This window comes from Phalacrocorax carbo, chromosome 1, assembly GCF_963921805.1.
Source record: "Phalacrocorax carbo chromosome 1, bPhaCar2.1, whole genome shotgun sequence".
Taxonomy (NCBI): domain Eukaryota; kingdom Metazoa; phylum Chordata; class Aves; order Suliformes; family Phalacrocoracidae; genus Phalacrocorax; species Phalacrocorax carbo.
Window position 1 is genome coordinate 208,738,905 of NC_087513.1, and position 27,921 is coordinate 208,766,825.

The 27,921-nt window shown below is 43.1% G+C and overlaps 1 protein-coding gene across 2 annotated transcripts in view; it reads left to right on the forward strand.

Annotated features, from left to right (window-relative positions):
* Positions 1 to 3,242: 3,242 nt before the first annotated feature.
* The window catches only part of GRM5 (glutamate metabotropic receptor 5), a 283,397-nt gene continuing 258,718 nt past the window's right edge, over positions 3,243 to 27,921 (forward strand). For both annotated transcript variants that reach the window (XM_064441396.1, XM_064441395.1), the window contains exons 1-2: positions 3,243 to 3,724; positions 12,387 to 13,268. In XM_064441396.1, coding sequence (XP_064297466.1) covers positions 12,590 to 13,268 — 679 coding nt within the window. In that variant the 5' untranslated portion in view covers positions 3,243 to 3,724; positions 12,387 to 12,589. The remainder of the gene's footprint in view (positions 3,725 to 12,386; positions 13,269 to 27,921) is intronic.

Here is a 27,921-nt window from a genome sequence, read left to right on the forward strand (position 1 = left end):
TGTTGCAAACAGGTACAGGAAGCTTTCATTTTATTGACTTTAAAAATAGTGTCACAATAGGAGGGGAAACTTCCTAGTAGGGGAAAACTACTGTTAGTGGAGAAGACAGTGACTAATTTTATGGGTTCTATAAAATGGTTGGAAATGATGGAAAGGGAGGAAGGGAGAAAGGGGGAGGAAGAAAGCAAAGGAAAAGAGTCTTTTATATATATGTATTTATTGGGACCCTCTTTAAAAGGTCCATGAGAGGCATTAGGAATCTAAGTGCCATGGCCACCCCCATCCATTCTGTTCGCTTCTCTTAATCTTTGATTCAGCTGCTCCAAACATCTGGCACAGTGAACTCTGACTCTGGGCTCTGATTCACAGGGAGTCCTTGGGAATGTGTGTGTAAAAGCTGCTTTGCATCCAGGATGGCTGCATCCACACCACCCAGTGTGTCCTGCTTGTGTGGGGATCACCTCCCTCTGCTGTGAGCACTCACCAACCTGCCAGCCAGCTGGGTGTCTCCATTGCCAACGAGAGGTGGCCACTTTCTGACTCCCTCATCACACACACAGTCCCTGGGGAAGAAGAGAACTTCTGTGACAGCCCAGAAAAGCAACGGCACTTCCCCTCTCCCCAGAGCCCTCGACATTGCTTCCTTCCAGGGACCCTGTGCACAGTAATACTGCTTTGCCTTCGGTCTCACCTTTCCCTTCAACAGACACATCCCTCCACTCTTTTTTCTGATCTGTGCTTTCGCTACAGATATCAATCCCCTCTTTTCCTCCAGCCTCCTGGCCTTCTAGTAATTTCACAGCACATGGTTAGTGGGAAAGACAATGTCTGAGGGGAGTGTGGGTCTGGAGAAAAAGAGGAAGGATGCACCTTACCCATCACCCCACCAGGGCAGCGGCAGGAATGGGGAAGCCCCTTGGGAACTAGTGGGCTTTCCCATCTCATGTAACCTACCTCCACCCCTTCAAGCATCAGCACAGAGGCCCTTGGAGATAACTAGAGGGAATGAACCATTAGAGGCACATGCACACAGAGCAGAGCGTCCTCTGCTTTAAGAACTGACCTCTGCCAGGGCTTCAGTGATGGGAGGAGCCGGAAGATCTGGGGAAGGATGTGAAGCTGGTGCTGGCTGATGGGCTCCCAGCCTGTCCCAGGCTGGGGTTGAAGGAGCATGTGAAAGAGAAAGAGGCCGAGCTCCACACCTGGTAAGGACATATGAGGTCCCTATCCTTCACCCTTTGGGATGAAAAGAGCAGTCAGGATGGTAATCTGGTGAAGAGAGACAGCAGTAAAGGGATTAGAGGGTATTAGGAATCTGGATAGAGACATAGCAAGACTGTTGTCTTCCTCTTGTTCCCCAACAACTTTATCAAAGTTACCTCAGATGGGCAGGGGTGCTGGGGAGGACATGACACAGGATGTGGCAGTGCAGCCATGCTGGGGGAGCTACATCAAGCAGCAGCCAGGATTTGGGTCATTCAGTAGTCGTTTTCATAAAATAAAAAAAAAAAAAGATAATATTTTAAGCTGCAACCCAAACGGGGGGGAATAAGGCAGGGAGTGCCAAGCTGTGGACCAGAGGCAGAGAATGGTTGTTAATTCTCAAATACGGATGTACGAGCTAATCCTTCCCTGCAAATACAGCCTGGTAAATGGTTGGACCCAGCAGCCTTTTAAATGCCAGATCAGCTCTTACTTAAATGGCATTTTGCTTTATTATTTATTTATTTTATTTTACTTTATTTATTTACTAAGAATAGCTTTGAAGAAAGAGATGTTCTCTGTCTGGCATTGCGGTGCAATGGTTCCTCGTTGTTTGTTGTTGCTGTTGCAGTAGGAGTGCGGGGAGATGTTGAGTTTGCCAGGGCCCAGGCTACCTGGGACCCCTCCCACCCGCATACCCACACCCACACCCACACCCCACGCTCCGGGCCGTCGTGCCGGCCCTGTGCCGGGGGTCCCTGCTCACCTCGGGCGGAGGAGCGGTGCGGTGCAGCCGGCGGGAGTGGAGCGGGACGGCTGGGTGTGAATAAGAGTGGCAGCCTGGGTGTGTAGGGCTGAGCCGTGAGAGGGGAGGAGGAGAGAGGGAGGGGGAAGCTCTGGGAGGATTCAGGGATGCCGCAGGAGCAGGTAAAGGCTCGGCTGGCTTCGGGAGGGAAGTGTTAACAGAGGAAAGGTGTAGGTGTGGGGAGCAGGTAGTTAGCAGGGCAAAAAGGTGTTGTGGGGTCTGTGGGAGGGCGGGGAAGCAGAAGGGTACGGAGCTTGTGGACAGAAAAGGTAGGCAAATAAGCCGCCTGCCCGTGGTTCTGCAGAAACGGGCCAGGGTTTCTGGGTGTGGAGCCAGGGGTCTGGCGGGGAACTGCAGCGCCTGGGGTCCAGGGAGCCCGGCGGGGCAGAGGGGAGGGAGCCCGGCAGGAAGCGGAGCGGCTGCAGGCGGCACCTGCCGTGGGGAGGCGGGGGCAGCCCGCGGGGGAGAGGAGCAGGGGAGCACACCCAGCCGGCGGGGCTGGCACCTCGGGCTGCCCTGGGCTGGGGCGTCGCTCCTCGTCCCGCCGTGCCCGGTGCTGTCGCCCCGAAGCCAAGGGTTGGAGAGGGCAACCTGTCTTTCCAATGATAAACAATCCCTCCTTTCTGCTTGCCATCGCGGGATGTGTGTAGGTGTGTGTAGGGGGTGGTCGCTACTCTCGCATCCCTCTCTCTCCCCTTGCCAGGGAGCAGCAGGCAGAGCCCAGATCTGGCAGGCTGCTTGGTTTCCTAGAGGGATCTATGCCACTTGGTGGCACTAAAAAGTTGCGCTGAAGCCCGGCGCTCCCCCGGTGCAAAGGGCCCCCCCGGCCCCACAAGGCGGCCCCGCAGGAGCGGAGTGGGGCGCCCGGGCCGCGGCCCCCGGGGGCACCGGAGAACTTCGGCGGGGCTGGTCCGCAAAAGGCTGCCGGGACCGCAAGGGTAAACTCTTCCCCGCGACTCCGTTTTAAAGAGACCCTCCGAAGCAGATCTCACTTTTTTTTTTTCTTTTCCCCTTCCGAGGATGCTGTTCTGAACCGAGCGCCGCTTTCTTACTTGCCGGAGAAGGCTAGTGCGGGAGGGAGGTGTCGGTTTAATAGGGAGACTTTGCAACCTTCAGGGCATCTGGAGAGCTTTCCTCGCAGGGCAGAATGCAGGGTTAGCCCCTTATAAATGCAGAGAGGCTGCTACCGTGCATGTGTGAGGAGGGGCGGAGGTGTTTAAGGAGGTGGGCCAAGCTGCAGCAAGTATTTAGGAAGACCAAGGCTGTGGTAGCAGAGAGCAAAGACCCATCTGTTGTTTCATTGTTTGTTTATTCCTCCTTCTCACGCCTCCCCCCCCTTAAATCCAGGGACCATTCACGCCTCTTGCAAATGAGACTTGGGCGATGCTGAGCGAACAGCGTGTTGCATGGCGTGTGTGTATGTGCATGCGTTCGCGGGGGCAGGATACTCGGTCCTCAGCATTTGCCTGTGATCAGAAGAAAACAGGATGTGCCCATAGCTGGAGGAGTGACAATGCTAGCCGAGTGGGGCTCACCTGCTGGTGATCTTTGCAGAGGCATTTGAGGATTATTCAGCTCCAGAAGGTCTGTGCGAGGAATGCTATCTCTGCCGTGGCTGAAAATAGGAGGTGCCTACCCCTACTCGTCTTGATTATTGCCACCGAAAAGACTTCTTTGCTGCCACTGTAGGAAGAAGCAATTGCTGCCACTGACAAGGTAATGCTGCAGGGTGGGAGAGGGGATTTATGTGCCCTGGGTTGCAGACAGAAACCCTGTGGATGCAGGAGGAACCCTTTCCCCTCCCTCCCTCCCTCCTGCTTTTGCTCTGTGCCCTGGTTGCCAGAGGACAAGCACGGCTCCTGGGGGGCCAGCAAGCCAACCGGTAGGGTGCACCTCCAGGGGCTGCTGGGGCATCAGTGGGTCGGGGCACCGGAGAGCAGCAGGAACAGGCACTGACCCCTCCCCAGGAGCACAATATGTGTGGGGCTGAGGGGCACCGGGGTACTGCAATATCTGGGCTCGGTGGCATGCATGATATAGCCCTTCTGTTTATCAGTGGGGATTTGTCTTGCTAGGAAGGGAGAAGGCAAAGGGGGATGTATTTGTTCTGCAGAGACAGACAGGCTTAGCTCAGCCATAGACTTTTCTGTGTGACCTTGGGACAAATCACTTTGGCTGTGCTCGGCGAGTCCCGTCTGTTCCTTATTTAATAATCGGAACTAATGTCTCCGTGTACAAAAATGATTCTTTAACGGTTGAGAGGGACAGCGATACCACTAACCGAGCAGGGAGACAGAGACCTAAGAACCAGTGTGCATGTACACATACACGTCTGTATGCACAGCCAGCTAGGTGTAGCAGCGCAGGTATCTATGCTGGGAGTTAACCTTGTCCAATAGTTTCCTCTAAGACCCAGCTCTATTTGTAAAAAATATGGTCGTGCACGGCAAATGTGATCACCATGGCAGTTTTTACTACTGGTTGATTTTTAGATTTTTTTTTCCCTTCCCTAAACCTGCCCGGGAGGTGATCGCTGGCGTTGGGCGCTGCTCAGCACCAGGGACAGCGCCCGCTCCGCCCCGCCGCTGCCCCCCGCCGCCCGCTCCCGCACCCCGCTACCCCCCGCTGCCCCCCGCTGCCCCCCGCCGCCCGCTCCCGCACCCCGCTACCCCCCGCTGCCCCCCGCCGCCCGCTCCCGCACCCCGCTGCCCCCCGCTGCCCCCCGCTGCCCCCCGCCGCCCGCTCCCGCTCCCCGCTACCCCCCGCTGCCCCCCGCCGCCCGCTCCCGCACCCCGCTGTCCCCCGCTGTCCCCCGCTGCCCCCCGCCGCCCGCTCCCGCACCCCGCTGCCCCCCGCTGCCCCCCGCTGCCCCCCGCCGCCCGCTCCCGCACCCCGCTGTCCCCCGCTGCCCCCCGCCGCCCGCTCCCGCTCCCCGCTGCCCCCCGCTGCCCCCGCTCCGCCCCGCTCCCGCACCCCGCTGCCCCCCGCTGCCCCCCGCTGCCCCCGCTGCCCCCCGCCGCCCGCTCCCGCACCCCGCTGCCCCCGCTGCGCCCCGCTCCCGCACCCCGCTGCCCCTCGCTGCCCCCGCTGCCCCCCGCCGCCCACTCCCGCACCCCGCTGCCCCCCGCTGCCCCCCGCTGCCCCCCGCTGCCCCCGCTGCGCCCCGCCGCCCGCTCCCGCACCCCGCTGCCCCCCGCTGCCCCCACCGCCCGCTCCCGCACCCCGCTGCCCCCCGCCGTCCGTTCCCGCACCCCGCTGCCCCCGCTGCCCCCGCTGCCCGCTCCCGCACACCGCTGCCTCCGCTGCCCCCCGCCGCCCGCTCCCTCTCCCCGCTGTCCCCCGCTGCCCCCCGCCGCCCGCTCCCGCTCCCCGCTGTGCCCGCTGCCCCCCGCTGCCCGCTCCCGCTCCCCGCTGTCCCCCGCTGCCCCCCGCCGCCCGCTCCCGCTCCCCGCTGTCCCCCGCTGCCCCCCGCCGCCCGCTCCCGCACCCCGCTGCCCCCCGCCGCCCGCTCCCGCACCCCGCTGTGCCCGCTGCCCCCTGCCTGCCCCGCCTGCCCCTCCACCTCCCCGCCACTGCCCGCCGCCCGCTGCCCGCCGCCCGCAGCGTGCCCCGCTGTCCGCTGCCCACTACCCGCTGCCTGCCCCGCTGGCTGCCCCCCGCTGCCTGCAGCCGGCAGGCAGCGCTGTCCCGCACTCCGGGGCTTCGCCGCCTCGACAGCCCCACTTCCCTTCGACCTCCTCCCCGAGAAGGGCTTTCTGATGGCAGTGGGGGTAACTGGGTGCAGGGGAGGCCGGAGGTTTCTTTCTTCTGGTCTTGAAGACAAATCTGGGGACCATCTCAAAAGCAGAGTGGCAGAGGACCGTCTTGAAAATACACCACTGTAAACAACATTGAAAGGAGGTGTATAGAGGAGTTAACTGCCAGGCTCTTTTAATTCTCTATGACTTTTTTTTATTACTCTATTCCTAAACATTCATATCACATAGTAATATTTTGCACATTCTCAAATACTTTACCTACATGCTAATATTTATGCTACGTGACCACAAATGCGGGAGTTAATCATTATTTCAAATGGTCATAGAGTATTTTTGTGGTCTTCATATAAGTTCTGTGTCATTTTATTTGCCAACATATTTATAGCTTTTTTGGTATAGTGGTAGTACTGGAATGCCACTGAAACACCTACTATTGTGACTTGCTAGAAAATGTTTTTTTGGAATTGCTATTGCTTTTTCTTGATCACTTTCTCAAGATGATACAGTTTTGTTACTTAATAAAATGTCTAGGATTACAGCTGAAATCACACCAGAGCTATTAGTTCCTGCATCATACAGTATGACAGGTTTTTGTTAACAGCAGCAATAAGTAGTATATTTAGCAGAATTGCAGAGATCATTGCAAGTTTTGCTGGGAAGTGAAGCACCAACATATTAAAATCAAAATTGTTTCATCAAACAGAAAGTGTGTGAGTGTGGGCATAACATGGGGAAGAACTTCCTGGGACTGCTAAGGATCCTGCTGATGATTTTAGCATTCTATGTTTATTATCTACGAAGGCATGAGATCAGCACACTAGTCTGCTATTTTCAGTGGCTGATCTGGCTAAATGGTTAAAATTCTTCCATGCTGCTTAGTTTCCTCCTATTTCTAAGTGGAATTGCAGAAAGCTGCTTCATAGTCTCTCCTGTTTTATAAGGCTGTTTCCTTTGTCAAAGGGCTCCATCCAAAGCCCACTGGAATTCGGAGACTATAATGCAATGATTAATGGTTGTTTGATCTTTTTAGGGTTTTTTATTTGTTTTATTTTATTGTGAACGGAACATTTAAATGTAGTAGAAGTCTCAGAACACTGTGCTCATATTCATGTTTTTCAACTAAAGACCGTTTGAGTGCATCAGGTTTTGTGTGATCAAACTGTGAGGAGTGGGTGTGCAAGACCTGCAAACCGTGCCTCTCTGTAGCATTGGGAGCTACACTGTTTTAGCTATTGTTTTTCTAAGGCAGTTCCATCTTTTGCTCTCTGAAGTCCTCCACTGGGCAATAAGCAGCAGGACTGACTCTGGACCAGTAATTCAGTGGCTGCTTGCTAAGGTTTTGTCTTCTCTGATGATGAAACCTGGGTTAGTTTCTTGGGATATACTGATTTGATCCATATCTGTATCAACATACTTTATCTCATTTCTGATGGCACTGAATTAATTGCAGTCTATACTGTAGATGAATGCCTGGAAAGCATTTCATCAGCAGGTACCTGGCTGTAGGCTATACAGATATAGCATGTAAGTAAAATTTGTCACTACAAATCAAAGGATTTTGGGGCCTAAGTTTTCTTGATTTCTCTGATCTGGGAAATAAAGAGATGTTAAATTTTTTATAAGTCTTTACAGATACGTGACCAATAGCATTCTTCATGTGCTTCCTAAGTGCTTTCCTGGATTGGACCATAACTTCTCACTCCATCACAGCACCGTTCTGTGGTTCAGTAATCAGGCATTTTATGTTTATTATTTAAATATGCCTGAAAATTTAGACACTATGAATGAACAGGCTGTAGACTTACAAAATTGTAATAAAGAAGAAACGTGAACGAAAGTGTTGCTCTTTCTCTCTTTTTAAAATTTTTTCCTTGATTCAAAATAGGCTGAATCAAAAAGTTCCCTTCGCTGAGTTTGTGTTTTACCTATGAGAAGCCACATAGCCAAGAGAATTCAGATAGCAAGAAAAAGACAGTCCCTTCATTCTGGGGTCACTAGTGGGCGCTGCTATAATAATGTAAGCCACAGGGGGAAAGGGTTTCAGTCTTAAGGTTTAAACACAGTTACACCTGCGTAGTAGAAGCCCTTAAGAAAAGTCAGACGTGCCCAATGTATAAATTCTCAGCCATGTACACAGCGGAAAATCAGCGCTTTGTGAACTGCTGTTCATAGTTTGGGGTTTGATCGAGAGTTAATTAATGCTTTTAGATATTAGGGCTCTTTTTGTTTCTTTTGGTCTGTACAGACTGTAACTGTAGACGGACTTGCATGTGAGGTTGAAATAAATAATTTTAGGAATTGTTTGATGTTTCATGGAATATTACAGATGCTCGTTTTCTACTCAGTTAAACCTCAACATGAAGTATCTGGAACTCTGTCCTAAAGGAACAGCTGGGAATTTCTCCTGACAGAGAGTGGCATAAAGTTTTTATTGCCAGAGAGAACAGAGGTTATAGGCACTTGTCGAGTGCTTCATCAGGTCTGTGTCTTCAGTCTTCTGGGTTGCCCTCAAATTTTTGTCTAGGGCAAGACTGAGCAAAGGACAAATAGGCAGAACTATCTGCCTTACTGCTTCTGCAGTTGTTCTAAGCTTGAAGCTAATGGACAAGAAGAGTGAGACCCAAGTGTTTGTCATCTATTCTTAAAGCATGTGACTTCAGGATTAATTTATAGTTAGATCCATAGCTGAAATAAGCTAGGAACCTTGATACACCAGTAATTAAGTGCCTGATTCCATTTTGCCTATGTTGCAGTAAATTAAGAATAACTCCCTTGATGCTGAAGAAATTGAACAGTGTGAAAAGTAAATTTGACCCTAAGTGCTGTGCATGTTGATTTGCTTGTCCACCAATGAAAACAAGTAAATGCAGATAAATTATTAATTGGGAAACAATTCCCATTACTTTATGCATGCATTCAGGAGTTCACTCTCTTTCATGCTGCTGATGCCTCTGGTCTCAGTCTGAAGGCTATAGCAGGTCAAACTCCCTTTAGGGTTATCCCTAAAAATTTAAATGGGAGCTGTATTTAAGCTTATGAAATTCTGCTTGATTTTATTTTAGTACTCATCCTGATTTTAATAATAGGCTTCCTGTAGTAGGAAAGAATGGTAATCAAAATGTGGAGTGACTTGTATGTGATTCCTCTGGGACAGGAGAGCAATAAAATTGTATATTTGAACAGTTCCCTTGGCCATCTTCTCTTCAGGAAGATGTTCTGCAGAAAATGTAATTAGTGTGCTTAGCCTACCAGCTCTCTGCTCAGGTATTTTGGTTTAAAATGGGATGTGTGACCTGATTATTCTCATGGCATTTTTGCATGGCATAACCAGCTGTATCCAGTGGAAGAATGATAAGCAATAAGCACAAACTGAAATACTGGAAATTCTGTTTAAACATAAAAAAGAACCCTTTTTAATGTGATTGTGGTCGAACACTGGAACAGTTTGCCCAGAAAGGTTGTGGAGTCTCCGTCCTCAGAGATATTAAAAACCTGACTACATGAAGCTGAGAAATCTGCTTTAGTTGAACTTGCTTTAAGTGGGGTGGATGGACCAGACAATTTCCCAAGGTGCCTTACCACCTGTGATTTTTAGATTTATGAGAGAAAGAGTAAACCCATAGAACCAGGTCTCCATTACACAAATACAGATCCACTGAAATTTAGCAGGCTCACTTAGCCATGTCAATATAAATTCCTGGTTGTTTCACTGCATCATGAAAGCCCACAGAAAGCATTGACTTCAGACGCTTTCAGTATGAGTCCTAAGCCTAATACTCCAAAATATAAGCAGTTTTCTAGGTGTAATTAGTGACAGCTCTGTAAGTCCCAAGTAAATTGATTTTCACTTCAGTACGGTGGAGTATGTGAAGAAAGTTCATTAATTCTGGAGCAACTGCAGTCTGCATCTGCATCTTCCCCTTCTTTTCCCCTGGATGCCATGGAGCGGAAGGATTTGATTGCTTTCAGGACTTGCTTTTGGGCCATAGGAACCTCATAGCTATGAGATCTGCTATTATTATAGAACCAGAAATATAAAGGAGACCTTAAGCTTTGCTTCATTCTTTACCCTGCAATTTTATACTGATAGATACAACTGTAGACAGAAAAAAGGAAACAGCTGTTCCTTGGAGTGAAGAAGATCAAAATGGCCTTGCTGCCTTCTCTTTCTTGTATATCCTGTACGGAAATGATTTCATCCATAAACATAAGACCAAAAACAGTATTACTAAACTTGACCAAAAACCTGGGTGGTGTGTGTTGTAGAATAAAAATGGTGGATGCGGATTGGATTATTTTTGTGTGTGTCACAAGCTCATCCCAGTCCTCTGAACTCTCTCGATTTGTACATACGCAGCTGCACAGGCAGCTAGGTTATAAAAGGCATCTAATTGTATATCCAGTTACAGTCTGAGGCAGAGCTGGCATTTGTCTAGATATAGTTGTGCTCTGTACACATAGCCTCATTTTGAGAAGCTCAGAAAAATGAGCATCCATGGTTTTAAATAACAGAGTATCATTTCTGTTCAAATGCTAATAAATTAGTAAATCATTACAGATTTTTTAAAGTGATAATATATTAAATTAATTGGAGGTATAGGAATTTAATAGCTGTGATATTGTACAAATATATCCCCTGTCATTCATCCTTTGGACTGTTTGCAAATTATAGAGTACCATCTTCAGAGTCACAGAACAAACAATTGCAAGACATAAACAGTAGTGCTATTCTTTAATTAGAGACTAATTAACCTGAATTGAACTGCTGTTATTCCTTAGTGGCAAAGGGTTGCAGTATTGATAAGCTAACTCTTCACAGACTACAAAAAAATATTTCTTGAAGTGTTCTATAGTTGTCTGAACCTTATTTTATTATTAACACTTTCTGTTAGTAGAAATTAATGTTACATGAATCTATTAATATTGCAATTAAAATTAAAAAAACATTTATATTCAATGTTTTATATTTTTAAATATTTGGACTTCATTTGCAAATATTCACTAAAATTATTTTATCATTCCCTCTGTGTAAATAGTTTACAATTTATAGATGCCTAGGTAAAATAATAGTTAAAAAAGACTAAGTTTAAGCAGAAAAGTGTTTTTTAGGTTTGACTGTCACATCTTCAGAATCAGGAAGATTTTCACTGTGGCACTGCACTGAATGACCTATCTGTGAGGGGTAAATTCAAGACTAAACACTGCTAGGCTTTGAACTTGGAAGAAATAGAGGTAGTTCTCGTATGGAAAGGGTTTATTTCATTTTACAACATCTGAGAATTATTAATGATTGTTAATGGATTAGAAATTACTGGTGGGTCTGAAATATATGGAAATGTCTGTATTCTTTTTTATTACATCAAAAGATTTATGTCAGTAAAACTGAGATCAGGCTCTGTCCTAGGATTTTGAATTTGTTTTGTCAATAGTGAAATTAGGCATGTGGTTCACTGACCAGCTTATCATCTTCCCAGATTTAAAAGCGTGCTTAACTTTTGGTACTATCAATGGATCCACCGGCAGGTGTAGAGCCATAGACAACACTTTAATGTTCCCAGGGGTCAGGGATCAAGCCCTGGACAAACTACTGTTCATGAACTATATTTAAAACCAGAAGCATCCTGCTGCAAATCCACTGTTAGGTACAGAACATTTTCAAGTACATTTTCAAGTTCCATTACCCACAGCCCAAGACATGAATCCTTTGCTGATTCTTTTCTTTTTTTCTTTTTATTTTTGTTTTTGGTTCTTCATCACCACTAAAGCCAAGGGCAGATTGCATTGCAGACTATCAGCAAACATAGCAGATCAAATATTTTAGGCAGCAATGCATCTGTATAGTGTCTATGTTGACTTCTTTCTATAAATGAAGTCTGTATAGTTGTTCACAGTACCAGGATTTGTCGAATTGCTTATTGGTGATGTTTGATTTAAGGATATCAAAAGATGATAAAAACTTCACTGCTCTGCTGTCTTAGAGTTGTTGTTCCTCTGCTGAAATATCCACTGATTAAAACAAATACAAATATTAATAACAAAGTCAGTTTCCTTAATCCTAACTTATTTTAAATGTTAATTTGTTTCATGCTGTGGCTTACAAATCAGAAACAGATTTACAGATTGGAAGAACCACATTCCTCATCTCTTAAAATATTTCAAGAACTGCTCTGTTTGTCAGCAGCTGTTTCCTAGTGCTGTAATTGATAAGAATGTACAGCCCAAGGCACATTAGTGTGACATGCACTGGTGGTATAGAAAGGATCTGGAAGTAAAGGGAGTTGTTTTCAGAGACACGGGTTAGAAATTACATAATCTTTCTTCGTTAGAATTAAATATTTTTTCTGTCTTTTGTGCTTTTGAAAACATTTCCAAAATAGTTTTTAAACAAGAGTGTCAAAGTAAAAGACACCAATTTATACCAGCAGAAGTACAAGCCTAAGGTTGTGAAACACTGAGGTGCAACAAAGTTTTCCAGCTTGAAAAATGACGGAAGCAAATGTAGGAGACAATGTGTTACAGTCTTTGACAGCAGTAGGAATAGGTGCAATTATAGAACAGATTACAAAACTGCCTTTAAAACTGATTTTAAAGCTTTGTCTCTTATTTATTCATTTTTTAAGGTTATGAGGATTATGACCACATGTGCAGCTCTGCATAGCTGTCCACTTGGAGGTGATGGTAACTCCTTAGAGAATATACGCAAACTCCTCGTTAACCGTCAGCATAGTGCTCCTTTTATCCAAAAGATTTGATAACTGCTTTTCACCAGCTCTCCGGTTTTGTTCCATCATGTTGTCTCTACCAGCCTAAATCATTTCCTAAAATGGTCCTTTTGCTGTTCCTTGCAATCCTGTTATTGAAGGAAGATGTCTGTGGGAACTTTGGGCTTTTGGTTTCTGCACAGGCCAATGAAAGAAGGGTGGTTGCACACATGTCTGGTGATATTATCATTGGAGCCCTATTCTCTGTCCACCATCAACCGACTGTTGACAAGGTTCATGAGAGAAAATGTGGAGAGGTAAGAGAGCAGTATGGCATTCAGAGAGTGGAGGCAATGCTACATACCCTTGACAGAATTAATTTGGACCCCACGCTGTTGCCAAATATAACACTAGGATGTGAAATAAGGGACTCCTGCTGGCATTCTGCTGTGGCTCTGGAGCAGAGCATTGAGTTTATAAGAGACTCTCTTATTTCATCAGAAGAAGAGGAAGGGATGGTGAGATGTGTGGATGGATCGTCGTCATCTTTCCACTCCAAGAAACCTATCGTTGGTGTCATTGGACCTGGCTCTAGCTCAGTTGCTATACAGGTCCAGAACTTGTTGCAGCTTTTCAATATACCTCAGATTGCTTATTCTGCCACAAGCATGGACCTAAGCGACAAAACTCTGTTCAAGTATTTTATGAGAGTTGTGCCATCTGATGCACAGCAAGCACGGGCTATGGTGGACATTGTCAAGCGCTATAACTGGACCTATGTTTCTGCTGTACATACTGAAGGTAAGAAGTAATTTTTTTCCATATAAGAATGCCTTCAAACTACTTTGGTGTGTTCAGGTAGATAGATGATGATAGTTTGATGTTGGTTTTTTGCCAGTAATTTCCCATTCCCTGTGGGGCTGAAGCAGCATCCTGTTGAAAATGGCTGAAAACAAAGTTTGAAATAGAGGATTTTGTGTGCTCTAGGACCACTTGTTGCTGAAAGTGCTTACCCTGGAGTCTCCTAAGGGGCTTTTGTTTAATTTAGTTAGCATTTATTTATTTTTCTTAATCTACCAATCAGTGTATTTATGTAGAATAATTATTTTGACTATGTTAGTATCAATAGGTAATAAGAAAGTGTCTGGTCTTCCTGGTGCAGAAGAGAGCAATAGCATCATTTGAAACTGTAGCCGAGTCAGAATGTGTTCCGCCTTAATATCTGAGGCACATACGCATGAATACTAGAAAACATGTAGTTCTGGCTAACATTTGAATGCAGGTTGGCTCAACTCCTAGAGACCAGAACTATTTATGTCTCTATAATACTCCACGGATTATTGCAGCCACTCTGTGCTCTGCATCTGGCCATTGGTTTCGGAAGTGAGTAAGGGAAGTCTCCTCGAATCTTCTTCACACGCTTACGCTCCATCAGGTGTCCAGAAAATCAGAACTGTGTGCTAAAGTGTTTTACTCTTTTTATTAATTTGTGTTAGAGCTTAAGCTCTTTACCCAGTGTTCAGAAGAGTGTATGGTTAAAGGGAAATGCTATGAAAAATCTTACCTGATTTCATTATTCCTTGTATTGGCAGAGTTGAGTGGGTTCATCCTGCTAAAAGTGACTAGAATCTCATACTGCCTTAAGAGCAGGTTTCACCAGTCCCTATCTAATGACAGCACAATTTAATGAGTTTACTGGAATTAGGTTCTGTGATGAATTTTAGGATCTCACTGGGTTGCCTCTGTTCAAACAGACATACTCAGAATGGAAGGCTCAGAATATGATCTGGGAATGAAAAATGTTATTAAGAGATTGAGTAGTGGTGATGGCACTTCTAAACAGCAGCAGATGCTGCTGGCTTTATTACAACCAATAGAAAGCAGATTGTCCTTCCCACACACTGAGTATGTTTCTCTGGCAGCCTTCATACTTTTCAAAGCCCTTTTTGGGGTGATGCTGGTCCAATGCTAGTATATAGAGCTCTTTGTCCTCTTAAATAGATAGATACATAGATACATAGAGAGCTTGTTCTGCAGTATTAAAAAAAAAGGTTACAACTTACAGGCAGATTGTTGCAATCATGTTTCCATCATGATAACAAAATCTGGCAAATAACTGAAGCCTCTTTTGTATGGGGATGCATGAATATATTAACAGTTCAATATAACAGTGTGTAAATCACCCTACGTCACGCCATGTAGTGAAGGTACTCTGTGCCAGCTGATGCTTTTGGCATAGCTTGGTGTGCAGCCTTTGCTTCACAAATATGTTTGAATAACATCACGGTCAAAAATAATGTCACTGATACATCACATTAGCATAAGATTTTATATCCTGACTACTTTTGGTGACTAGTCTAATTTTGGCTATGATCGACATTTGCACTTCTGCTTATTGAGAGGGGATGCTTATATATTCAGTGTGGGAACTGTCAAGCTTATATGAAGGCCTGATTCTGCACAGAGTGAGAATACTTACTTTCACCACTTCCCGTGGACACTCTGTTTGGAGCAGATGGTAACATACGGCATGTTAATCTTATGGCAGAGGAACTTTGCACTGCGCATTGGAAAGAAGGGAATAGGGACCTAAGGGTTGAAGCTGGAGGGAGATGCTATGGGCAAGACAGGAGAAGAAAATGATGGAGGAGCTGGGTGTGAAGAAGGAGAAATGATGAATGATATATCTAATACAACATGTGCTTACTCCTGCCAGTATTAAAGTGAACAAGATAGGTGGTACGCTGTTAATACCTATAATTCACCGCATGTTTACAGCAACATAACTCTGGACTTAAGTGAGTGAACTTTAAATTTGGGTTCCGGGAATCTTATGATCCTATCATCTATTTGCATGGTCTGCTCATGGTGATGAATATGCTTTCCAGTTACATAACATCACACAAATGTTTTCTAACAATAGAACAGATGGTATTTATAATGGGGCAGACAAACGCAGACTGGTCAAGGTATTTCTTTGAAATGTGACAATGTCTGATGTTCTGGACACTTTCCAAAGACTGGCAGATGCTGTCCCTTCCAGGAATAAAAAAATTTTTTTAAAAACACCGCAAAACCCTCATATCGATGAATGTTAAAGTAAAGGAATTGAGTAAACAAGCAAAAGATATATTCTTTATTTATATTATTTTTATTTTTGTAATTAATTTTCATTTTAATATAGCATCTGTTTACTTGTAAACATTCTGAATATGCCCCTATATTCAGTGTCCTACATTTATAGGTATTATTTCAAATTAGGGGAAAAAATTGTTGAATCCCATTGTTTGCAATTTTTATTGACTTACGATCTTGCTCACCTATTGAGAGCGGACCTTCTTTCAGTGCCTCCAGTAACTCTGGTCATCTACAATCATTATCTTCATGCATTAGCCAGACTCTTCTGAAGTATGATCTTTGGTTTCTGGAAAGGATTTCCAAGAAAAGGGAAGATCCTCTCCTACAAATCTGGACAGGGAGAAAAGAAAAGAAACAAAAAGCTTGGTTATTTCATTGCTTTGGTAGTTCCATCAGCAGATAAAGTTATATGTCTCTTTTTGGTCTAGTATAAGAAAAGCCTGGGCTAAGTCAGTAGCTTCATAATAAAAAGCTTTCTGTTTGAGTCTACTTCTGCACTTACTAATCATCTATGTCTACAGTGGATTAATATTTTGGGAAGTTGATCTGAGGTTTTGTTGTTAAATCCTTTTTGAAGGCTTCCAGATTTGAAAACCAGGTCATGCTGTAGCCCCATGAACAGACATGTTAACACTGCAAGGCAGGGAGGTAGGAGTGCATGGGCAAAGAGGGAAAATATCATGGGAAATTCCTTCCACTGAGGACTTGCACTTAAAGCCTGAAGCAAGTGCCTTCAACTTTATGGATTGCTACAACAGGCATGAAGGGTGTGCTGGGGACCATTTTATTTGAAGTTTGCATACTGATCTAATCCTTTCATCTGGCCTTACAGATTTTTTTTCCACCACTGTGATAGGAACAGAGCTTAAACAAACTTTCCTTAAACTCAAACCAACTTTCACTTCTTAAACCAACTTTTCAGACAGACAGCAGGTCAATAATGCAGGCAGGAACTCAGTCTGTGTCCTGCTGTCAGGCAAAGTAGCTCAGAAGAGAGAAGCCATCCAGTTCAGTCCCTCCATTTCTCAAAGCACTTTAGGGATCTTTTTTGGCTCATGTAACTGTTGTCCACCCCTGGGGAAACTAACGCATGGACAAGGGAGTAGAGAGGAAAACTTGCACCTGTACTTGGATTTTGGGTGGAGATGGTTGGCTTGCAGATGGGCTATAAGGCTCAAGCACCCCTGGAGTTTTATCTCTACCTTTTCTTACTTAACCACTCAGCAGCACAAGTAATTGGAAATGGTCAGGGAAACGGGTGAGAAGCTGCCTGTCTGCCCCAGGAGACAAAGAACTGTCTGTTTACCTCATCTCCCACATGAAAGCATTCCTGGTCTTTTTCAAAGATCAGAAAAAACATATACAAGTTCTCTCCTTCCATCATTGTGGTTTGAAGGCCTCACTGAACGTATTTGAAGTCAATACTCCCCGACTGACTACACTAACGTTTGGATCAGACCTTCCTGGTCAGAAGCAAGGTCAACCCCTGAGAGTCTGTGCTTAAAGTTTGCCTGGAGCCAAATGGATTAATAATTTGAAAGGCAATTTTCATTGCCATTGGAAACCATTTATTTTGCCACTCCGAATGGAGTGAAGAGGTGATGTATGCTGGAAAAACAGTACTGCACAAGGGTACAACTGAAACACAATAGGCCATATTTATTGGGGGTGACAAGGGATAAATTTCACTCCATTACGTAAAAAGTGTGATTTATTTTTGAACACAGCCTTAAGAAAGAAGCCACTTTGTTAACATTTTCTTTAGACAGCTCTGCAGGTAAACATTGGATCAAACTCATCCTCAGTGTCCTCTCTGTTTAATATCACTTTCCTGTATTTAAATTTATCATAAGTGAATATAAAGAGGTGGTTCACATCCTAAGCAAATGAATATTTGCTTAGGATGTACCCAGGCAAGCATAACAAAAACAGAACTTATTTTCTTTCTGCAGATAAATGTTATTTCACAGATTTTCTTTCATATTTATTCAAATGTGCCTAATTATAAGACTATTGTTGCCTACATACTTTGTTACCCAGTAAAGAGCAAGATGAAAATTAGTCTTAATCTGTGAGAATAAGATGAAGAAATTATGAAAAAGCTGCAACATGTTACCCTTAAACCTGCTGCTTGGAACAAACTACTTATTTGGCATTGTGGAGATTTTCTTTCAGACTCTAGATTTTTCTCCTTTAAATACAAAAACTATATCATGAAATATTATTTGGTTTTCACAAAATAATATGATTTAAAATTGGATTAATTTTATTTTAAGCATAGGTGATATATTTTCATGCTTCATATGCAGAAAAAAATATCATAGAGATAATGTACTTAAAAAGGTCATTGTTAGCTCATGAAAATACTTTCAGTTTCAAAGAAATTTCTTTTTTTTTTCTAAAAATCTGTTTCTGAAGATTGTAGAATTTCCTGTCTAAAGGCTAGAAAATGTTCTATTTCAGCAATGTTTCATTCTTGCCCTTGGGCAAAAGTTTACTTGGGTGTTTTATTTTTGAAATTATTTTTGGAAACTTTTCAACTGTTTCAAACATAAATGTTGAGATCAGGATGATCACAATTTAATATGTTCTCAATCATGTTAATCTTGCAGCAAAAAAAAAAAAAAATACTCTCATGTGAAAGAAAATGTGGGAAATGGAAAACCCATCTCCAGTCCTATCATGTTGAGGTGTTTGCTCATTTTTATTGAATGTTGACATCTGTAACAAAGGTGCCCTTTTTTTTTCCTGATTTCAATAATTATCCTAGCATCACAACTGTGAAAAGTGAGAAAATGTTATCAATCAGCTGGGAATATTGAGATAGAAAACTGAAATAGCATCAAGTCAATGTTTACTTTGTTCTGCAGTGTGTGGACAGCACTTTAACATTGCTGGTAGACTGCTCAGGCCAGACATACCCACTGTGAAGTATCCTGATGAACAGAAAAATACAAAGTGAGGGGTATGGTCTGAGGTATAATGGGGATAAAGATCGTTTGTAAAAATACCATGAGACAGCAAAGGGAAGGTGAGCAAGAAAGTGTACTATTCTTAAAAAAAAAATCACTTTGAAAGGAATTATGTAGGGTGGACTTAGCTAAAAACCAGACATTTGGATCTTCAAAATGTCACTTTGCTTCTTTTGTTTAGGGGCGAATTGTTTGCATATCACTTTTTCCCCTCACTTAGACTCTATAGATGGTCACTGAAATTTGCATTGTCATGAAACTTGTCTTCGTCGAGAAGAGACAGTGGGAGTCCAGCATCCTCCAGCTTCATCTTAAATTTGTCTTTTGCCTTGGGCCTGGAAATGGCACAGTTCTAGCCCCCATCCCCAGGGTGCACATCTTCAGTCAGGGAGGTATCTATCAAGGGGATGAGATTTTGAAATCTTTTAGGAAACAAGGTTTAACTGCACAGTGCCTGATGGGTCAGATAGGTTTTATGAAAGATGGTCCTTCTAATACATGTTATCAGACGATCATGGCTAGTGACAGTGGTTTACTTTTCCTGTATCCCCCATTTATATTTTGTTTTTGAGAAGAAACGAAGGATGCTGTAGACCTGGCTGGAAAACAGGTATTCCATACAATTTAAAAAAATGTTCCTGAAGTATTATTTACCCCAAGTCAGAATTGAAAGCTAAAATAACAACACTTTTTTAGTGAAGTAAAGCTATGTTAAAATTCAGAACTCAGTCAAAATAAACTTCTTGTCTTGTGCTTATATTAAAATAGTTGATAAAAGGTAACTTTGTAAGTGAAATGGACACTTCATTCAGAAAGATGGTAACTTTTAAAATTATTGCACAAATATTAAAGTTATTTGACAGTTTTGATAAAAGGTGTTTTCCTCAGGGAAGAGCTGGAAGTTCCTCCCCCATCCCATTTTATTTAGCATATCTTCTCTACCACCAATCCTGTATACAAATTAAACATTTTTGGACACATTCACATCTCATTAATCCAATAGTTAAGGAGGAGTTGATGAACCAGGTCCCATTATTCACTATTTGTGATGATTTGTGGTATTTCTGCATCTGTTGTATTACTTTTCTTATTCTTGAACCAATAGATTATTTTTCCATGCATGCTAACTAGTGACAGGAGTTTAAGTAATTAATTTGTGAAGTTATAATTTTTCCTAGATTTAAAGGTCAAAAGTGCAGTTAGTACACTTTGATATGAGAAAAAAAAACCCCAATGAATTATTTCATATTCCTTGATATAGATCCTGTTATAGAGAATTCAGGGGAGATCAAGGCCCTGTTCTGACGGGAGCCAGGAAGAAGGGGAGAGAGACAGAAGAAAGCTACCCAGTATCACTGGAAGGACTAGGATGAGAACTGAATTTTCCGGAGTGCTAGTTTAAGACCCCAGGTATCAAGAGACTTTACCAGACACTAAAATTTAATTTCCTATCTAAATAAGGAAAAGGAAGTTGTCCTGCACTCGTCAGTATCTTTATGCATCAAAAACATATTGTACACAGCTTAATAGTACAGGAGTTAAATCAAAGTTGTTTCCCACATCAGAAAGTTCCTGTAGAGTTAAGAAGAAGAAGAGGAATTTACATTGGTCATAGAATCATTTAGGTTCCATTAGGTTGGAAAAGACCTTTAAGATCATTAAGTCCAACTGCAAACCTAACACTGACAAGTCCACCACCAAAACCATCTCCCGAAGTGCCATGTCTACACATCTTTTAAACGCCCCCAGGGATGGTGACTTGACTGTTTCCCTGGGCAGCCTCTTGCAATCGCTGACAACGCTTCTGGTGAAGAAATTTTTCCTAATATCCAATCTAAATCTCCCCTGAAGCAACTTGAGGCCATTTCCTCTTGTCCTATCACTAGCAGCTTGGGAGAAGAGACCAACACCCACCTCACTACAGCCTCCTTTCAGGTAGTTGTAGAGAGCGATAAGGTCTCCCCTCAGCCTCCTCTTCTCCAGGCTAAACAACCCCGGTTCCCTCAGTTGTTCCCCATAAGACCTGATCTCCAGACCCTTCACCAGTTCATTGTCCTTCTCTGGACATGTTCCACTACCTCAATGCCCTTCCTGTCCTGAGGGGCCCAAAACTGAACACAGTATTCAAGGTGTGGCCTCACCAGTGCCAAGAACAGGGACATGATTACTTCCCTACTCCTTCTGGCCACAGTATTGCTGATACAAGCCAGGATGCTGTTGGCCTTCTTGCTCACCTGGGTACACTTCCAGCTCATATTCAGTGATGGTCAACAACATCCTAGCTTGTATCAGACCTAGTGTGGCCAGCAGGACTAGAGAAGTTATCATTCCCCTGTAGCTGGTAGTGGTGAGGCTGCACCTTGAATTTTATGTTCAGTTTTGGGCCTTTCGCTAGAAGAAAGACATTGGGGTGCTGGAGTGTGTCCAAAGAAGAACAACGAAGCTGGTGAAGAATCTAGAGCACAAGTCTTATGAGGAGCAGCTGAGGGAACCGGGGTTGTTTAGCCTGGAGAAGAGGAGGCTGAGGGGAGACCTTATCACTCTTTAGAACTACTTGAAAGGAGGCTGTAGTGAGGTGGGTGTTGGTCTCTTCTCCCAAGCAGCAGTGATAGGACAAGAGGAAATGGCCTCAAGTTACGCGAGGGGAGGTTTAGATTGGATATTAGGAAAAGTTTCATCACTGAAAAGGTTCTCAGGGATTGGAAGAGGCTGCCCAGGGAAGTGGTTGTGTCACCATCTCTGGAGGTATTTCAAAGATGTTTGGATGTGTCACTTAGGGACATGGTTTAGTGGTGGACTTGTCAGTGTTAGGTTTGCGGTTGGACTTGTTGATCTTATGGGTCCTTTCTAACCTAAATGATTCTGTGATTCTACTATTCTGTGATCTTGGAGGTGAACCAAACATTATAGACTTTGCTTTAATTTAATTTGGATGTCACTGGACTGAGAAAAACATTGCATCCATTTTACTAAAATCTGACTTCAGGCTCCTGATGATGTGGAGACATACCATGCTATAATGCAGAGTACTATACATAAGTACATTGTATATGCATACATTAAAGAAGTGATTGGGAAGTTATTAACAGAACAGTTATCATCTACCTTGGCAGCCAAATTTTGAGACAACTCCATTAATAAATCACAGCCTTGTTTTTAAACTAACATAATTTAACTCATTATTCTAAATATACTGACATGAGAAAACATGAGTTAAGATTTCCTCTAACTGATGGGTTTGATTGTTCTTTTTTTTTACTGTAAGTGCCCGACAGCATTTATGTCTGGCCAGGTGATGTATGTGGAAACCTCCATATAAAATCAATTACACTGTCAAAGGGCAGACAAACAATGTATAGGGAATGGCTATTTCTAGAAGTGCAATACATACTAGACAAGATGGAAAGATAACAACTGGGGCGGCTGGTAAACCCACTGCTAGAATCCAACCTAACTGCTGAGAACCACAGAAAGATGAGGAAAATTATCGGTTTCTCAGTCTGTTGTGATCTAGTCAAATGCTTCTTATTTCTCCTTACATGTTTGTTGTTTTTTTTTTTTCTTTGGCTTTTTCTTCCTGAAATAGTTTTTCTCTAACTTCCTAGGTGATGTTATGGGCATTAGGAGGAAGGTGAATAGAGGTTTTGTCAAAAGAAAGGTGCAAAACTGTAGTGAGAGGACTATGACCGGGATCCAGGATCTAGGAAACTACCTTGCCTCAGTGCTAAGTTTTTCTGAACAAGATAATTAGAGCAGGTGAACCAGTTGTTCAACATCGCTATTTTGGAGTGCCTAAAACTTTAGGCAAGTATATATAAACTACAGTTAGTTTGCATGGCAGAGTCATAGACCATGTTCATCTTTTCCTGATTTGAAATACAGAATGCTATTGTCCATATCTTAATTTTGATAGGTAAGATAGATAATAAAATGTCAACTAATCATTGGTAGTTATTGCTTAGGCTAAAACATATTGTTTATGAAGATATACACAGAGTGTCTTCACTTAAAGACTTCATGTAAAGACAGATTTGATTTCACCTTTGGGTAGTCTATTCATACAGTGAATTATCCTTTCTTCAAATGAAATGACTGACTGTGTTGCTCCAACCTATAGGCCTTTTATCTTGATATGTTCTCAGAGCTTCTCTTTCCAGGCATTGTTCTAATCTTTCTTTTGGCTAAAACAAAGAGCTTAAGTTCTTCCATCACTTCTGTAAAGTGGGTTTTCCAGATGTTAAGTTATTCTTATAGATCTTGTATAAACCTTTCCAGTTTTGTCAAACACTTTTTTAAGAGCATGTACACTTGTTTTGCTCCCTTTTAGGGGGATTGGCACTCCATTTATGTTTTCCATAGATCAGCATACAAGCTGCTGTGTCTTACCTTATTAGCAAACCAATACTGCGGTGATTTATAAACATGTACTGTTTATTTTTTCCTTTTACAGTTATCTGCTTCCATCTTGTCATAACTCATCTTCTGCCCAACTGGCTTACTATCGCACCTTCCTCAATGTTTGCTGGGGTTTTTCCCCTTCCTACCACCTCTTTTCCTGGTTATCATGGTTAGTTTTAAATTTTTTTCCCCCTTTTACCACCCTGCAGTCAAAATAAGATTATCAAACAATTTTAGGTAGTTAATTGAATGAATAAGATAGGATGCACTGATTTGGAAATTTATAAAACTTTTGGTTTATGTGATCATGACTATCAAGCCATGCAGATTGAGTTCTCACCAAAATAAAGCCCTTCAAATTTGCACACTATTTTTAAAGTTCTTTCACCTGGATAATCCAGACAGTCCAGATACCTTCTAAAGTTCAGGATTTAAAGTCCAGATTCTCATTAAATAAAGTTGTTTTTAACTAGGTATATTATTCAGCAATTCTACATATATTTTGTCTTAAAGCCTTGTCTATCACAGTTGTTTAATTTGCAGATTTGGCATTTAGTGAAAAACAGGGCATTTTTTCATTTGCAAGCAAAGCCTTGAAGGTGAAAAATAAGCTGAAATTCTTCCCCTATTTCACCTTCACCAGTTTCAATAATCTTCATACCCAACTTCATTCTCAATTACAATGAAATAGGCTGTTGGCCAAAATATCTGTTGCACTTAAAAAGCCCAAAACCATGACCGATCCACCAGGTTGCCTCAGAGAGAGTCTCTGCAAGCAAGGCACATGAGCAGTCAGGGAGCACGCTGCCATGTTCCTGAGGGTGTTCCCTGGCTTGCAGGAAGTATTGTAGATGGCTGTGACCTCAGAGCTGTGCCGAAGAGGCAGCATAGATGCATCATGACAGCAAGCGAGTGAAACCGTATGTAGGCAAAGAAAAGGAACAAAAGCAAGAAGTTTGGAAAGGGATCTTACACCTTCTGTTGATAGAGGAAGAGCAGTGAGGTTCAGCTCCTTTCCCATTTTCATGCTGGCTTTGCAGCTCAGAGAATAATTTTGTTGTAGGTTTCCAAAGCAGTCCAGGGAGGAAAAATAGTAAAAATATGCAGGTGCTGCTCATTTGGTCTTATGAGTAAAACAGAACTTAAGGTTGCATTTCATAGGTAAGCAGTTGTTCCTTTTTCTTTCATCTTTACCACAAAAAAATACAGGATTCAAATCCTTTACACATTAAGAGAAGCTTTCAAAAAGATTAGGATAAGTGCCCAAAATGATAATATGAAAGAGTGTATATTATCTTTCCAATATAAGATTCTCATATGTCTTCAGACATGGTTATATATATAAAGGTCTTCTTTGCTTTTTCCTTCCAACAGCGCTGTGGGATGTGAAGTTACCTTGCTCATTTTCATACATATGCAAAAAGGCAGGCAACTTGTCTAACCTATTTCTTTCCCTAAAGGGAAAGTATGAGACTAGCTCAAATTCAAGGGGTCTAAAAATGTTGAAGTTGGATCAGATGCTCTCTTTTTCTGCCTTGCATATCTCCCTTAAAAGCTCACTGCACAGGGTATTTAGGTACTCAGATTCTTTTCTGGCACCTCCATGCCTACTGAAAAGAAAGGGATATGTAGATGTCCTATGTCTTACTGGATACAGGGTTTTGTTCACTCAGACAGAATTTCTATGGAGGGATTCCCTTTTTCCCCCCAAATCCCAAGACACTAATACAGAAGCATAAATATCTGCATGCCTAAGTAGCTCAAAATGAAGCAATGGTACCGAATGTATTCAGGGATCTCAACCCTACTGATTTCGTACAAAAGTCAGACTTATCCTATGACAGGGACAGGCTAGGAGTGTAGTTCCTCTGATAAGCTATGTAAGATTCAACCAAGGAGTGTAAGCTTTATAGTTATAACAACATCCCACTATAGAGTTTTATTGAAAAAGCAAAAGTTACTTGACCTGTGGACTTACCAGTTTCTCTTTTCCTCCACCATTCCCTATTTGGCTCTTTCTTCAATTATGTGACCTTCCTGCCCCTCCCTCTCTCTCTGGCCTCTCGTCTGGTAACTAGAACTATCTGAATCATCCAGACTAACATAGTCCTTTTCTTTCCCTGCTCCCAAGATGATTTTATTACATCTGTATGCATTATTCATGTGTATTCAGCCAACTGCTTATGCAGACAGATTCTGCTATGCGAGCTGTTCACAGGCTGTTCAGGCAGGACTGACGGTGCCTTTAGGCACCACCCTGTGGGAGGAGTGACATGTAAATGGTGCTGATCCAGCAGGCAAGGTGCTGAGAAGCCTCTCAATCACGCATGGTTACTTATGACCATGTCAGGCCAAAGCTAAAACCTCTCCATCCACATGTGCTGGCATGTGCATCATACTAAACTGGCTGTGAGAGGGAAGACTATTGCATCCTCAACTCTGTGCTGTGGATCTGCCTTTGCTCTTTGGTTAGTTTATGTCTCTGTGGGCTGGAAACATAGTACTATCTCTTCTTTTAGCCCCATTCAACTGCTCTGGTCAGGAGCAGGAGTCAAACTAAATCACCAGAACTAGAAAATTCAGCCTGAGAATATTGGGTTTGGAGGGCAGGAGGGTGCAGTGGCTACTGCAGAAGGGAGTTTGGGATGGTTTCTGTGGGACAGACCCAGTTCTGTGCTCTCCTGGACTACCCATGTGGCTCTGATGAAATTGTAGACATCATGCCAATGCCTTAAGATGGAGAGATTCGTTCAGATGCACCAAGGTTGCATCAACCTGTATCATTACAGTATTCTGCTGAAGCTGCTCAGTCCATTGGGAAGTACAGCATGGGACATGACACAGTGGAGCTGAGGCTCTCAGCTGGTGGCTCAGCACAGCCAGATAGATCAGAGCTACGCTGGGTGTGCTTGCAGCCCCTTCTGTAACTTGCTGTGGACATGTCTCCAGCCATCTGTAAGGGGGCCTGCTTAAAGATTTTATAATGGTTTGGCATTTTGTACACTGAGGATTGGCACACAAGGTTGTCTTTGAAACATTTGCTCCAAACACCCACATTTCAAATATGTGATGGAAGCACTGTGAGGATCAATACTTTGGAGAATAAGGGACACTCAGACGCTACTGGTAATGTAGGGCAGAGAAGCTCACGGACATGTAGTTTGCGTACAAGTTTTGTAACTAACCACGCATGGGTTTGTGACCTTAAACTAGGTACTCTGAAAATTATTGAGAAAAAGTACCTTGATTGACATACCTTCCCTAGGAAAGCAGAAAGACAGAGGACAATGGAAGCCTCAAAAACTGAAAGCTTGAAGGCTGATTACTATTTCTCTTTTACACACAAGCTTTTAACTGATTTTGTTTTTTCTACTCTTGAACAGTTGGTAGAGTGGGTGTTACATCCAACACCTCTGTGTGACAAATCTCAGCCTACAAAATACTGACACGTTACATTTCATTAACCATATGGGACCTAATTATGCTGCCAGCTAAAATACAGGTGCAATTCCCAACGGATCCGTTTGCTACGTGTGCATGGGCTCTATAGAACCTTACAGTACATTTGCCTACACAAATCAGGGATTTCATCTGACATTTGCAACACGCATAGCTTCATCAAGATGTGTAGAGCCTAAGCTTTAATATATAACTGAAATATGAACTTTTACTAACAAGATGGAAAGGTTTGGGGCAGAAGGGACAGTGCCAGTGTGTGCACGAAAATAAATGAAAAAAAAAAGAGTCCAGGTCTCCCCAGAAAGTAGATTTTCAGCATTTTGCAGTCATGTCCATAAAGAAAACTGGCCAAAGGTAGCCTGAGTCCTTAAAACATTGGAGCATTGCCATCCTTTGTCTACAGACAGTCTGGAATAAAGCAGCCTGGATTTGGCAGTGCTTTCCCTGCCCTGTCTGTCGCTCTGGGATGTCAGTTCAAAGACAAGAGCTACATAATGCCACTTGCAGCAGTTTCATCACAGATTATTTTATCAGGTGGGCTGTGGAAGGGCAGGAGTGAACTCTGTGCAGATTGGATATGAATGCCAAGAGGACTCTCAGCAAGAAGGGAGGAAGCAGAATATCAAAGGTCTAAAGGCGAAATACGAAAGCACAGTATTAAGAAAAACAATGTGCCGAAGTAGCAATGATGCTTAAGATGAGCTATTTGACTGATATATTTTCTAGATCTGAGTATTTAAAACACCCAAGATCCTATTCAGAACAAGCCATGTCCAGGCCCTGAAATGCTTCACAAAATAAATATAATTTTGCTACTAGGGAACCAAAGGACTGAAAGCTGGCATGCTGTGCTGGAGGACAACCATGGCACCTATCTTGTTTCCCAGACCTCTGGTCTCCCTTGTACTAGGCTCCCTTTCATAGTCAGTAGTCATAACCATAACATTTCAAGCAAAAGCAGACTATGGAATACAGCAATAACTCAAAACTGTGTTTGCATTTATAAGCAGTTGATTTGTCCTAAATATGTCAAGTAGAAGTGAATGAATTTTTCTTTATAAAATGGCTCTTCAAATCAATCATGATAATAAATTCTCATAAGCTGATGGTTTTGCTCTGGCTAGATAAATATGTCATTTTGTTATGACCACGGTAGAGGTGCTACTAGCTTCATCACATAAGCAAGAAATGAATAATTACTTCACAATTTTATAGAGGACTTTGTAAAAAAAATTGTAACTAGAACTATGACAACATTTGAAAGGTTTTTATATGTGTTTGTTCTCTGCATTAGTGTGAAAAAATATTTTTATTACATTTTCCTTCATTTTTCTCTGTAGAAAATAGATATACATTTTATAGGAAAAGGGGAGGGTTTGGGTGTTTTTTTAATGAAAAAATGCTTTTAAAAATGGGAAGAGGGAGTGCTTGTGCATTGTCATTTTCTGTTGGTGGAATTTGCTACAGTCTTATCACCTACACACCAC